Consider the following 14982-nt stretch of genomic DNA (forward strand, 5'->3'; position numbering starts at 1 on the left):
TGCTCCCATGCTGTTCAACTGGACTTTAGTATTTACTCCGGTAAAGCTGTGAGTACATAAATATGGAAAGATCTGCAGAAAGTGAAAACGTTACAAGGCCTATTCGGTTAATTTTACCATTAACAAAAAGGTTCCCAGTGGAAGAGATATAACGAGAGGACTGTAAACGCAAAGCGTCCCCACTTGCTCCTGTTACAAAGATTGAGTCTCCCAGGGCAGAAAGGAAGGGGGAACGCAGTGATTCATTTGCTCTGTAGAAAAAAAAACCTTCCACACACAAACCAACCACCTTGGGCAGAAGCCTTATAGCTGCGGCTGCAAAACTCCTAAGGTGCCTTCAGGAACTGGAACCTGCCCGCTGCTTTCCTTCCTCCAGAGGGTCTGCACTGAGCCCACCTCAGAGATGCTCTGCCACCCATCTCAGCCCTCCCTTGTGCCCAGGGTCTCCTCCAGGGCTCCAGCAGAGGGGCACACACCACAACGCACCATAACACACCATAACACACCATAACACACCATAACACACCATAACACACCATAACACACCATAACACACCACGGCCCCGCTTCCTCCCGCAGCCCCCTCGGCGGGGAGGGCTCGGGGCGGCTCCTACAGCCGGGGAGGCAGCCGCAGCCCCCTCACAGCTTGTCGGCAGCCCCCGATCCTCCATGCCGCTAACAAAGGAGCCGAGGGGCGGCCACAACCGCATCCCCCCCCCCTCCCATCCCCATGCCCACCCACCCCCGGCACCGCCCTCAGCTCCCTCCCTCCCCGGAGCGCGGCTGCCGGGGGCGCTGCCGCTGGCCCCGCAGCGCCTCCCCCGCGCCTCCCCTTCCCTTCCTTTCCCTTCCCTTCCCCTCCCCGGTGTCGGTGTCGGCGGCAGGGTGCCTCCGGGTAGGGCTGAGCGGGCGGGGTGTCTCCCTCCCTAGGCGGCCTTGCCCGGATGTGCTGCCCTGACTCATAGCAGCGCCGCACGCAGGCTCCGCGCACACGGCTGCCCCAGCACCCGGAGCACTGCGAGGAGGAGGAAGAGGAGGAGGAGGAGGTGGAGGAGGAGGAGGAGGAGGAGGAAGGCTGCCGCCGCCGCCGCCATGGGTAAGCCCCCGCTGCCGCCCCTCCGCCCCCAGCGGCCGCTCGGGGCGACTTTGGTGCAACTTCCCCGCCGGGCTCCGGCCCCTGCGGTGCAAAGTTTTCCCCGGCTGCCGCCGCCCCCGAGCCCCCCAGCCCCACCGGGAAAAGGCTCGGGGTTATGTAAGGCAGCCCCGGGGGGCTGGGGGGCAGGTGGGATAACGCGGGCAGGAGGTGATGATATGAGCCCCACGCGGGGTCTGCGGGAGGCATCGGAGTCTCTGTGTCCCCCCCACCCTCCCCTGCTTGGGGAAGAGCATTGCTCGTGCCTCCCGGTGCAGCCATGTTCCCTCTGCCTCTTTCTCTTTAATATTGTACTTTCACGCCGTGCGCCGCTTCCCTGAAGCCCGTGTTGCGCCTGGTTGTTGCCTCCACAAGGAGCTCGCTGAATTTCTCCTCCCTTGCCCACCTTGCTCCCCTTCCACGCACCACGGCTCCTCCGCCAGCAGCGAGAGTCACCAGCAGCCTGGCCGCAGCGTAGGAGCCACGGGGGGCTAAGGAGAGACCCCCTTGGTGTCCCCCCAAGGGCCTGGCCACCCTGCCGAGTGGGCTGCGGGTCGCAGATCCTGCTTGTGGTGGTCCTGAGGGCACCACTTCACTAGCAGGGCGAGGGGGTGGCAGCCCCCAAATTGGGCTCAGGGGGTTGACAGCGGCACTTCCTGTGGCCCTTTGGTAGCTGGGTTGGTTTCTCTTTTTGCTGCTCACACGCGCCTGTCCCTCGTAGCTAGAAGTTTCCATGGAAGGAAGCAGTGGCAGGGCCTCGGTGGTTGCTGGTGGTGAAGTGGGGGTAAATAGTCGCTCGCCTCCTGTGCAGGAGTGGAGAACTTGTGGGGAGCTGCTCAAAATGGAAGCTGTCAGGGTCAGGCGTAGAGAACAGCTACTGGGTTTCCTCAGAATAAGGTACAACAACATAGCAAAGTTGTCTTTATTTTCATGCAGGTTGAAAAGGCAAGGCACCAGGATTCAGTTTCAATATGTATCCTGTCTGTGTTCACAAAGTACAGCTACTAAGCCCATCATTCTGGGCAAAGTATAGATGTAACTAATCCTGTTTCAGCTTCCAAAAATAAAAACTTCAGGACATCAGCTAAAACCTGTTCAGAAAAGCTGATGCAGAACTAGTGCAGCTCCCCTTTTTAGATGAGACTACATTTCAGTTGCAAGCAAGTTTGTAAACGGCTTGAGGATCTGCTGCAGCTTGCTGTATAAGTAAGAGTAATTGTAATGTTTTTCAGGAAGACTGAAATAATTTTCTTGGAGTATCTGTCATCACCTGTCCATAACTGACCAGAGAGATTACTTGTGAAAATATCGAGGAACCTTTTTTTTCCCCCTACTTCTTCACATATCAGGGCCTGACAACATTGTCCTTAAAATCAAGGCAAACTCCGACAGCCTCTGCAGCAGCTCTTGTTGCTCCAAGGAGTGCATGGCAAAGGCTGAAATTGGTTTCACCTTGACTAGCAACTAATAATGACTTCCCCTGTTGAAGGTCTATGTTTAAGATCACAATCAATGCAGTAGCTTCCCTTTTTCCTTGTACAGTATTTGTTTCATTGCATAGCAGCTGAAGATTTCTAGAATTAAATCAAGGCAGAGTATTTGCGGTGTTCAGTTTGTTCTTCCTATAGCTCGTACATCATTCCATAAATCATGCTCAACAAACAAGCATTTGCAGCAGAGGGTGCAGTAGTGTCTTACAGTTAAACATATGTTTTATTCTGTGCTTAGAAAGGCAGGTATGGTATTAGCTGATTTGTATACTAATGATATAAAGTAAGTATAGAGTGAGTAAGTATATTTCAATTCCAGTCAAAAGATTTCTGCCATTAAAAATATTTATTGTGTATACATGGATCTGCATTACCTTTATTGTGTAGAAATCTTTCTGCTGCCACTTTAGCTCCATGTGTCGATTCCTCTGGAGTTTCTTGTGGTAGCTCTTTCCTCCAAGAGGACAGTGGCTTCCTTTCATTAATATCAGTTCTTCCCCAAATTGTTACTTTTGTTGCTTGTATTTATGTTGTTGTTGTTTTTTTGTTTTTTTTTTGTAAGTCATGTATAAGTACAGTTTAAACAATATTCATCTTTTGGCTTTGTGCGTCAAGTTGCTTGAAGTACTCCTGGCAGTACAGCACTTTGAGTACTTGAGATGATGTGCGCCACCAGTAATTTACTTCTATTTTTATAAGGACAATTATAGGTTGTTACTTTTCAGTTACTGATGTAATGCTACAGTTTCCCAATGAATAGTCCCTTTCCTAGTCAATTTTCTTGTTTTGTTTTGTTTTCAGTCTTGAAAAACACAACTTTGTATACTCTTTTGCAAACATACTGTAGCAAGGGTAATTTTACTGTTTTAGGGCAGTGGCTCATGGAGGTTATTGTAAGCAGGCTGCAGTTACTCCACAAACACAAATCAGTAACATAAAATCAGGAATATGATTACGTGCTGACAATTCAACAGTAATCCATTGGCCCCAAAAGATGGAGAAACACCATGAGAGTTTGTATACAGAATACAAATACAAATCACAAGATCATTTTTAGAGCGTGTATCAGTTTGCTTAAAATGTAGATGTTATGGTCTGCAGTAGTGAAAGCTCATGAACAATGTTCTTGCATTTTCAAAGCACTGTTTTTGTTAGCAGGAAATGGAAGGCAGCCTCTGTTCTGATGAGGCTTGATACCCAGTTGGGCAACAAACTGTGGAAGCGACCTGCCAGTTACACAAAGAGACCGAGGAGTTTCTTAGACTCTCTTTACAATACCTAGCAGTAATACCATCACGGCAAGATACAGGGGATACACAGGCTATAATGTAGATGGACTTGTTTAAGTACTGCCTATTTAGCTATGTTGTTGTCAGAACAAAGGTTTATATTACCCTTCTCCTCCCAAAATACTCAATTTTCTCTCCCAGTTTCCATACAGGTTTACCACATGCGGCTATGTATTAAGCTTTGGGGTCAGCCTGGTGGCCATGAACTCCAAAGTGAACTGCTGATCAGGATATAACAGGCCATCCTGTCTTCAGGACATTGATTCATTAAGTAAAGGAGGCAGAAAGGCATGAAGATTCAGGCATAGTAGTATGCAGGAAGATGGGGATAAGCCTGCATGCTTTCTGTTTTTTAAAAAAAAAAAAAGTATCAGTAGCTTCAGACGTGAAAAGAATGAAAATCTTCCATCTTGAGAGCTCTTTTGGTACTTCTTTTACAAGAGGTGCAAGTCAGCTTAACAGATTGCTCGGAAAAGTAGTGTATTAATTGCACAAAAAGATCATTTTAAAGTCTTCCAAAGTTTTTGCCAAAACAATGAGATTTCTTACAACACCAGCATATTAGTTCTACGCAGCAAGAATACACCAATTTAAGCCAATATAAAATGTATTACCATTTCCCAAAAGCAAGACTGATTTTAGCAAAAGACTTGACTTGAAAACACAAAGCCAAGAGGAAACTGATTTTAGACTCTCTTCTGTTTCAGTAATGTTCCTCGATGCCAGAGAGGTTAGGTTAGTTCTGACTACCCTTCCTTAATGAATACTGTTCCTGTTTCTTGGCCAATATTTGTGGTCTTTCATTATTATATAAGACAGAAACCAACCAACTTTGTCTTCAGCTTCAGGTTAAGGGCTTCATTCAAAAGTATGTTTCCTAAGAACAGAATATCAGAGGTTGCTTCAGAAGTCTGTAAGGAACATCTGGCTTTCTGTAGAGTCAAAATAAAAGTGGGAAGAGAAAGGGCAAAAAAAAAAAAAAAAAGAGAACAGATGAAACCTGAAGGAAACAAAGCAGTGATAATGGAAATGAGAGAGCTACCAAGACAAGAGACAAGAATAGAAAAGAACAAAAGTCCCTTAAGGGAAACGTGTGGAGGGTGAGAAATACTAGAAGCAGAGGAAAGACAAGGATAAGGAATGAATGAATGGAACAATAGAGAACAGAAATAGCAAAAAGAAATTGGGAACTCTACTACCCATCTTTGTGTTCTCCCCACCACCATCAATCTCCCAAGCTGAGAAAATAGCCAGGGTATAAGTGATCTAAATAAAATCAGAGAATTCTTACCCTCTTTTCTTTTGTAGTTCATTCTGGCTGCAGCTGACAGTCCTTGAGAAGACTCATTATAATTCTCAGCCTTCCTCAAGTAAAGCTGATCTATTTCTGGAAATTCTGAGGACTTCATTATTTATGAATATGTAAAAAAAAATAAATATGAGATTAACATAAGCTAACAGTTGTTCAATAAAGGGGAAAATAATGTCACCATTTGACAGGAGAGAAAGCTAAGTTCCATCTGTGGCATCTGTCAGTGAGGCTGGGAATGATCTCTTCTTAAGTCTGTTGTAGGATGCAGTTCACGTGTTGGGAACATTAAGGGTGACCCCGCTACTGAGATAAGAGAGAACCCACTTTCCACTCTTGGTTAGGCCACCTGGGTCTGCATGTTGAGGAAAAGAAGTATCCCCTCTGTCTTTATACTGTTGGAGGTGTTACATTTAAGACTGTAACTTGTTTCCAGATTAAAATTGCTTAGGAGCTACATATAAACTTCTGAAAGTTGAGTCTTAACAATGTTTACGTGTATTCTTCAGCTACTGGAGAAATGTTTTAATGACAGTTTGGATATTAATTAGACAAGGAGCTTTTCCTAGTAAGGCATTTTGTCCTCGCAGTGGAAGCTGCTACTTACAGTCTCCCAGGACCTCTTCTTGTTAAATATGGTCTAGAAACTTGTTTCTGTTTACATATTTTAATATAATAGCAACCAGATGGAATTGGTTTTGGTAGAATAAAATGATGGTTAAAAACCACAGACTTCTGAGCATGAAACTTGCATTTAGTCCAAAAAAATAGCTGATGTATTTTAGAATTTCCATGTGCTCCAGATATGCCTAATCGAGTTTGTAAACTCTCCGAAACAAATGGCTTTGGTTCGAGGAGCTTCAAAGCCGTGCACCCAGCCTGGCGACGTGTGTTCAGCCCGAGTCGCGCAGCTCTAGTTTAGGGAGCTTTGAAGTTGTGCAGAGACCCTGGTGATCTCATACGCTCTTAAGCTGTGGCTCAAGAAGATTACGAACTCGGCAGATATCCAGAAGAATTCGTCAAGTCTATAAACCAGATAACTGCTATTCACTTCTCTCCAGATAGAGGATGGAGTTAAGTGCAGGGTGCTTTGATACCTGCACATGAATACAGCATACCTGAAGTACTCACGTAAGGACGGCTCTTAGAAATGTCCCAGGCTCCAAGCAGTTTCCAATACATCTTTGCAAATTCTGATAAGAAGTGGCAGGGAATAAATGTGTGTGTGTGTGTGTCTGTAGTAACTGGAATATAAAATATGTATAAATTGAGAAAACGTGGATGTCTGTATAAAGTTGTGTTAAAATTTGCAGCCTAAAATGAAAGCATTTCATGCTTTCTATCTCCACGTTAAACAAAAACCTCTTACAAAAATTACATTTACATATTTAAAAATCAGGGAAAATTAAAAAAAAATAATAATCATGCTTTGCAAAGGAAATATTTCACATTATCCATTTCAATACTTAGTCCCAGTTTTCTCACACTTCACATCTCTTAACAAGCTTATGGCTTCCTAATCATGTATTACAGGAACATCCGAGGGAGAGGTCAATTCTGAGCTTTTGTTAAATCACTGAACTCTTCTTTGTGTTAGCGATGGCTTGGTGAGATTCATGGAAGATAAACCACAATTGTTGACATTCAGCAGTTGGTTTCTGCCACTTATATTTGCCAGCCTGACAGGCACAATTATTTTGAAGAAATATACAAATCAAAAAAACAAACTAATTCTTATTTTAATTTTTTTGTTGATGTTTCCTACCAGTTGACTCAGATTTGGCAAGCCATGTTGGCCTCTGATTAAGTCCAGCTAAGCAGGTGCTTAGATTCACTTGGTGAATAAGCAGCCTTTCTTTCAGGCTTAGCACCTCTGCTCTTGCAAATCTACTTGGGACTAAGGCTGGACAGAGAGGAACATGGAAGCAATCGAAGAGAGGGATGGAGACTGGAGAAGACTGAGATTGAGGGAGGAGATCAGCTAAACAGAATAGGATGTATGATGTGACGAGGATTGACCAGAATTTGGGAAGACTTGCCACTAATCCTGTGGGAATCAGGCCTTTGGGAGGCCTGGGAAGGTGACAGCTTGGTATCTCCTGGTAGCCTGGAACCTGCTTGTCTGCTGTCAGCCACCTCTGCATTTTTAATGGCCTTTCTGATACGCTAACATGGGAGCGTCAGGACACACAACCAGTTAAAAAGCCCTCTCCTTACTGAATTCTTCACTTTTCAGTGATGTCTTTATCTCTAGAATACACCAGTCCAAAAATAACCCCAAATATAACATTAATCATTCTCACATGCTGTCTTAAGTGCAGTAAAGAGGTCTGCAGTTTAAAGACAACTCTCACACACCTTGCACTTTACAAACTCTGTTCTACCCCTTTTTTTCCTTAATTGTATCCAGACTGGAAACTAAAATGGCATTGCACCGTCCGGATTAATTCTGTGATAGCATTTCGTGGATGGAAGCTGAAAACTGGTGGCTTAACAATTCAACTTAAATGTAAAAAGACAAAATCCGGACACCTTCAAGGCTTTGTGGTTTCCAGGTTAAGTGAAGCGTTTGGCTGGGGAGATGGACATGGTGCTGAGCACGGCCTGCTGTCTGGCAGCTAGGAACTCCTCTCGAGAGCGTGTTTAGAAACATTTCCTGTCTTTGATGCTGTAGCAGTTCATGACATGATAATCCCGTGACATTATTGGGACTATTTTAGCATTTCTAGCCTTAAAAGAGCCCTTACGAGTACATGTGACTGTTGCACTGTAGCACTCGCGTTCCCTTCTCTACCCTTGCTAGGTTCATTCCCATATTCCTTCTCTGCTGAGAAACCCAAGATGCTCTCAATTTGCAGCGCCCAGTGCCCTGCAGGCATAACTGAGTTCAGTACTGCCAAATAGCTGCTTGTGCTACATGAAGGCTTTGGAACGATTTCCGTAAATCAAAATGCTGTTTTATCTTGACAGCAGGAATAAAGAATGGGAAGAGAAAAGGGCTTTAAAACCAAAGCAGGATTGTACACATCTTTCTTATCCAAATCTTCCCTGTCCACAGAATGTTTAACTTACCCCTCCTGGGCCTCTGGAGGAGCTGACTGAAGTCAGTCTTTGAGCCGGGTGTGTATGGTAATAGCATGCACCACCTCTGACTGTTTTCCCAAGCACACCCCTTCTGAACTTCACCGAGCAATTGAAGAGGAAACGCAGGGAGTGAATACGACCATCGAGAAGAGTGGCAGCAGCAATGAAGTTTCGAGGCATTTCACGCTTGCTGCTGCCTCCCCCTGAAGTAACTAGTAGCCATCATTTTTCCTCCTTCCCCTCCTGTGCCTTCCATGCTTATGCATTGACCTGGTTTTAGGATCAGGATGTAGTTCTACCAAAAAAACAAACAAACAAACAAAAAAAAACAGCAGAACATTGGCCTGTGAACACATTCCTTGTAAAAATGTCTGGTGTGATTAAATTCATTCAGAAGTACATTTAATAGGCTTTATACAAACACATTTGCTCTCATCGTGCCAAGCCTGTTGAGCAGTGCCCTTTGGTTGTGGATGTCTTCAGAGTTCAGGGGGGTTATACAGACCTGCTGCTCCTGCCATATAGAATTAGGGGAAATGATGGAGATTGAGGGAAAGGTACAGAATGTACATATAAGAGATGGCTGACAGGAACCAAGCAGGTTCAGTTTTGTTGTGTTTTTTTTTTTATTTTTTTAAACCTCCACAATAAAAATTTTATCACCCGTGTATAGTAGGGTAGTGCTTCAGTTGAATCAGACACACTGATCAATAAATTTACGTGCAGCAGTGCCCAAAATACACTGTGTACTTCCCAGGCAAAAAACATACTTCTCTATCCAATGCTACAGTGTCCTTATTTTCTTCAAGTCTTTTCTGCTTTCCCTAAGAATCCTTCCCACTCTCTTCCACAGCCATCCTATTCCTTCAGAGTTCTTTGCCCAGCTCCCTATTTCATTGCCCAGTTTTCTGTAACATCTTCCTCCTCTCTACCTCCTCCAGCTGTCTGTTCTTTTCCATCTTTCCTCCCGTCTCCCACTCTCTCTCCTCTTCTGGTTCTGTCTTTATTAATTATCTGTCAGCTTCTTCCATCCTCTGCCCTTTCTGCTGTCTTTGTTAGAGAAGGAATTGAAAAACTGGTATTCCACTTTCTAAGTTTCAAAAGCGTTTTCCTTTAATTAACTATCAGATAGTTAAAACCAGTTTAAAATCATGTTTTAGTTGTGCCTGATGTACCGTAAGCAAGACTATGTGAAAGAATGTATCTCGCAGGAAAGAAACCATCCAGAATTGGGCCTTACTCATGTAAACGCTATTTATACGGCATTCTTGTACCCACACAAAGCCCACACCGAGTACCACTGAAGTCACTGGGATCCTGCTTTTCCGACTCAGCAATAGTAGGGCTTAAGCTGCGTAGTTTGGGTGAAACTGCAAAACGGCATGGATCTCCCCATCCTTTCAATACTTAGAAACACTGGCTTTCCAATCTATGCAGTTGAGGGAATGGAAATGCTAGAGACTGGGCTGATTTTGACTATCGGAAGCACTGTTATAATGTCTTTTATTGATAGATGGTGATATTGATAGACTGTACCAGCATATAGCATGTGAAGGAACTTGTCAAACGAAGAAAGCCATATTCTATGTTGATGAAAATGATCTGTTGAACTCAATTTTTTCTTAAAAATTGATGGAATGCTATGGTTTATAGTAATATGTTATTTCAAAGAAGAAACCAATTTAACATGGAGATCATATTATTAGAACATCATCCTGTAAAAGCAATAGTAAGCATAGTGTCATAAGCTATTAATATCCACACAGTTCTGTCTTGTAGCAGCATGGGGAAAAAGAAAAAATATGGTTTCTGAAGTCTGTTTCAGAAATTCATTTTGCAGCCATCAGATAATGCCTTTTGATGCTTTCTGATATTCCCAGAAAATGTTAGGAGTCCCTCTCTGCAAGGCTGCTACACGTTATACTTCTAATGACACATATTAGTGTGTGAACACTTACTGCTCCAAGGGCAAGAATGGTGGAGGGAAACAGGAACCAATTCAATGCACTTCTTCAGAATGCATCATCATCCCAGAAATGATCTGAAGTACTTGTTTATCTTTATGAAGGCTGTAACTTCTCCTTTTATGAGGAGGGTGAAGGCATCACAGTTTCTTTTTTTGGCTGTGGAGAACAAGGTAGAATTTAAGTCTTCTCATACAGTCTCTGGAAGAGTTCTCTTGTGAACATAAAATTCAAGTTCTGTACATGTACCTAGTTCAAAACAGATGGCTGGAGGGAAAAATGCCCTAGATAATACAGCAGTTTATGTTAGCAAGGGGTGGACTGTTTTACCTTTTTTTTTCTTTTTCTTTTCTTTTCTTTTTTTTTTTTAATAAATTGATATTGTGTAGGTTTTCTGATAAAAAGCACCAGATGTGGGCTGCTGGATTACTTTTAGCATGCTTAGCCCTTCAAATTCTGAACAGTTCACAGTACTCAGGGCTCACAACAAACAAGGTGTCAGTCAGAAGCCAGCATACTTCAGCAACTATTTAAACTGCTTGCTTTTCTAAAATCAGAAATAAATGGTCATCAACAAAACAGAATTTTTGGCTGTACATAAAGAACTTGCTGACTTTTTCTGAAAGCTGATTAATAGGCACATTTTACAAAATGACAATACTTGGCAGGTTGCTTGAAAAACTGGCTCTTCTTTTTGACCCTTTTTATGCCTTTAAAATAAATAGATCAGTCTATTAATATTTTTTCCATTACTGGAAATATGTTTCTTACAGTCCGAAATATGCTGAGAAGCCTGATGCACATTAAGTTTAGACTATATTTGAGGGTGCGGAGATGTAGCTTTTCGATATCAAAGAGTAGATATCAGAATTGAAAGTTCAGGAATTGTTGCAAACTCCTGGTATTTCCCTTCTTATCTTCTCCCCAGACTCACGTTCTTCTTGCAAAAGCAGCCATGCTGTCAAAGTAGGCCTCTTCTGGTTTTGGTCAACAATTCGGAGTGAAAATATAGCAGCAATTTTCATTTTAACACTCAAGTCAAGTTAGACTTGCAGAGAACATTCAGGATAGGTTTTTGCTGGCTGCTGTGATTGTTTTATTTCTATAACAGCAAAGCGTTCTGTACTTAGGCTTTGATCACAGGGCATGTGTTGGACTTCAGTGTTCATTTCTAACACCTTAAGGGTGCAAGTGCAAATTTAGAATCCAAATTCTGCTTGTTTACATGAGCACAGTGTTATTCCACTCTGTGCTTGTGGAACTAATTTGTCCCCAGAAGTCAGCATATCATCTGAATCTTTTCATTAGAGACGTTTCTGCTGCTTCATCTAATACAATCCAAGGGTAATGTAAAACCATCAGACAAGAAAGTCTGCTTGCTCTGACGTGAAAGGTCTGCAGGCTCAACACGGAGTTTATAAAAAGGCATTAATTCAATGGAAGAAAAGTTGTTGGTTTTTTTTTCAGTGCTGAGACATGACATCTTTAACTGTGATACAGCAAACTCCATCAAATGACAGCTTGAAGTGCGTGTTGATTTAAATGATGCTGGATTGCAGTGCTTCAGCTGACCTGGTTGCAGAGCATTTAGAAAAGGTAATCTGTTGAAACCAGCTTTGCTGCTGAAGCCTCTGTGTAGTCAGATTATGGCCTCAGTTCCCCATTGCCCTGCATTATGCATAAAGTGACTGCAAATTTGATTGAAGATGGTAATTGGGCCCAAATTGTAGCTTTTATGTTCTGCCCGGGCATAAATGACCATAGGATAATGAGCAATAAAATGATAGGTAATAAAATGATGCCCATGGTGCCTTCATATCTGAGATGACTTGAAGAAGTCTTGTTTTTAAATACTCATCCTGGTTTAGTAGAGTTACTGGTTTTAAGATCTGCATACGGTTTTGAGGGCTGCAATGACTCACAACTGTAGAAGCCAAAAAAAGCTGCAGATGTTCAGCGTGCTGGAGAATTTGCGACACCAGGGAATTAGAGGTTGTATTCTCCAAAGACTACAGCCACTCCGGTGTATCATGGTGTCAGACTCTGGTCTGAGGAAATCTGACTTTTCATGCATTAGAGAGAAAAGGTAGATGTGCTAGTCACAGGTGACCAACGGTGACTGAAAAGATAACAGTATTGAGCTCTATCATTGAAAAAGTCCTCTTCAGAGGGATTTATAAACATTAATTCATCAAAATAGCCTTTTAAATGAGAGATTAAAGACAATACTGCGTTCAATTAAAGGAAAAGTGAAGCAGGGAAGTAAAACCAAATTCAAATTTAGCACCTTCCATCCAATCCATTTCTTTAAAAAAAGTGAAAACAGGCAAAAGAGTAGATTGTAAAAAAGGATTTCTTCCTCTCTACTGCTATTCTCATGCAGATTTACAAGTGAATGGACGGCGGAAGGCTGCTATTGACTCAGACAAGGAAACAGGAAATAAGTGAAACCTGGGTAATTGTTTTCTACCGTAAACTCTGAAATGTGAAAGTAAACAAGTAGCCTAGCAAATGAAAGGCGGGGTGTGCAAAAGAGATGTTGATTCACTATTTCTGAAAACATTTGCTCCCAAAACATGGTTATCTAATGTGGTGGTGCACCATTACGAGATGTATCAAGGTACAAAAGTTGTCAGAAAGACAAGTAGAATAAAAGCAGCATTTTCAGGCTTGAAGGCCTGTGTGCAGTCTGCAGCTCCTTAATTACCTCAAAACATAAGGTTTCTGGTCATTTTGATATTTATTTCATTATCTACATATCACCTCCTAAGTATTAATAGGCTGCAAAGTTTCTATCAGCTTGTTTTAATAGAGTTAATGTATTTTTGTAGTTTGACTAGAAAATAGTTTACAAAATTCCATCTGTGGTAATCATGTTCCATTTGTGTCATGCATGCTGTCATCTCACAAATTTTGTCATTTTTAAAAAAAATCAGAAATCACATTTTCATTTTTTTCTCTTAAGATCTAGAAATCATAATCTTTGCCAAGTATTTAAATCTTGCTACAATAAGCAAGCCTAATTCCAGCTCTTTTTGTTTGCTTTCACAACTGAAGACTACAGTGAAAAGGAGTCCACTTTCTCTGTTCATCAATGGTACACTCAGATCCTTCTGGAATAAAATGAAGGATTTACCAAATCAAGATCATTTTGCCTCCTAGATAATAAGTTTCTTTGTCTGAGTAGTAAGACCTAACTTCCATGGTATTTTACAGTCCTACTGTCTGTCTGATTTGCAGGAACTCTGTTCACAGTAAAAAAAAAAAAATACACATACTGCTGAGTAAAGCAAGATAAGAATCTCAGAATAAAATCAACAATATGTTAGTAAGAGAAATGAAACAATTTTATACATACACAGGAGTCCTCTCTTATCCACGATGGAGGATTTTCCATCTCGAGCCCAGAATTGTAGAACTAAAAGTTGTGTATCTGTTTGGAAAGGAGGGGAAAAAAAAGATCTGTTACCTAAGAGTTCAGGCAGCAGGAATAGTCAGATCAGGATTTTTCCAAGCTGTGCTCTGCTGATTTTTAACGAGACCGAGCAGTACATTTCTGTCACACAGCAAGACAGACTTAACCTATAATAAGGATGTCCTACTTGGAAGCACTGTTACAGTATACTTGGAAGCCTGTAGTAGAAACAGTGAAGGTGTTTGAGCTGCAATTTGAATAGATTCACGAACTCATAGGAGGAAACAAGAGCTGTCATCTGGAAGGATTTTGAAGCAGTACAGTTGCCAGCACTAGAAACAGGTCAACTGCGTCTTTGTCTAGGTGCATCTTGAGGCCTCTGTGGTCTTTGTAACTTCTCTTTAGGTAGCTGCACTATTCAGTAGCCCCTTAACCTCCTCTTTGCCATACCGAGGAAGTCCAGGTCATGTCCTCTGGGCACAGGCTCTTTTTGGGAGCCCTGTCCTAGACTTTCTCCAGTTTCTCAGTATCACTGTTGACCTGGGACACCCAGATCCAGAGAAGGAGCTCTGGGACATGGAGATCTTCACCAGGCATCAAGCAGAACCTTGGTCTGCTGGCCACACTCCTAAAATAGCCAATATATACATATATTTATTTATTTTACTTATTTTATTTTTTCATTAACAGTGTGCTAGTGACTGACTCATGTTTTTCTTGGCTTCCACTGTAACTCCCTGGGTATTTTCAGCTGGGCTGTTCCTCAGCCTGTCAGATCCCTGCCTGTACTGATGCTTGGGGTTGTTCTGCCTTAGCTGCAGAACTTGGTGCTTACCCTTGATGAACTTCAGGAGACTTCTCCTCATCCAGTCCCCAAGTTTCTGAAGGGGGCTGTGGAGTGCTATGTGATGTGCCAGCTGATCGCCCAAATTTAGCATCATCTGCAAAATACTACAGCTGTTCAAATGCGTATCTACCTTCACACTATACTGGTTTCAAACAAAAAATCCACATGCGAAATCTGCAGTTTGACCAATCCGTATAGAGCTGTGCAAACTCGCATTTGATTTCTTGATACTAAGTAAAGCAATGATAAACACTTCATATCTGTGGCTCTAGGATAACTAAAAAATGATTGCATACTTGAACAAATGTCTGGGAGTTTGTTAGACTAGCATCTGCAGTTGCACGCAAACTTGTATTATTGGTAATCATTTAATTCAAGTGAGTAGAGGATGGCAAACCTTAGTTTGTAGACACCCAATAGACTTAATTCTGCAGAGTTACGCTGATGATGAA

At 42.4% G+C, this 14982-nt stretch overlaps 1 protein-coding gene across 5 annotated transcripts in view; it reads left to right on the top strand.

Annotated features, from left to right (window-relative positions):
* The first annotated feature begins 752 nt into the window (after nt 1-752).
* The window catches only part of RAP1GDS1 (Rap1 GTPase-GDP dissociation stimulator 1), a 95713-nt gene continuing 81483 nt past the window's right edge, over nt 753-14982 (top strand). For 2 of the 5 annotated variants that reach the window (XM_084519386.1, XM_084519388.1), the window contains exon 1: nt 753-1096. In XM_084519386.1, the coding sequence (XP_084375512.1) occupies nt 1093-1096 (4 nt within the window). In that variant the 5' untranslated portion in view covers nt 753-1092. The remainder of the gene's footprint in view (nt 1097-14982) is intronic. The other 3 variants (XM_084519390.1, XM_084519385.1, XM_084519387.1) reach the window with 3 other exon arrangements.

The sequence above is a fragment of the Aythya ferina genome, assembly GCF_964211825.1.
Source record: "Aythya ferina genome assembly, chromosome: 4".
Lineage (NCBI taxonomy): Eukaryota > Metazoa > Chordata > Aves > Anseriformes > Anatidae > Aythya > Aythya ferina.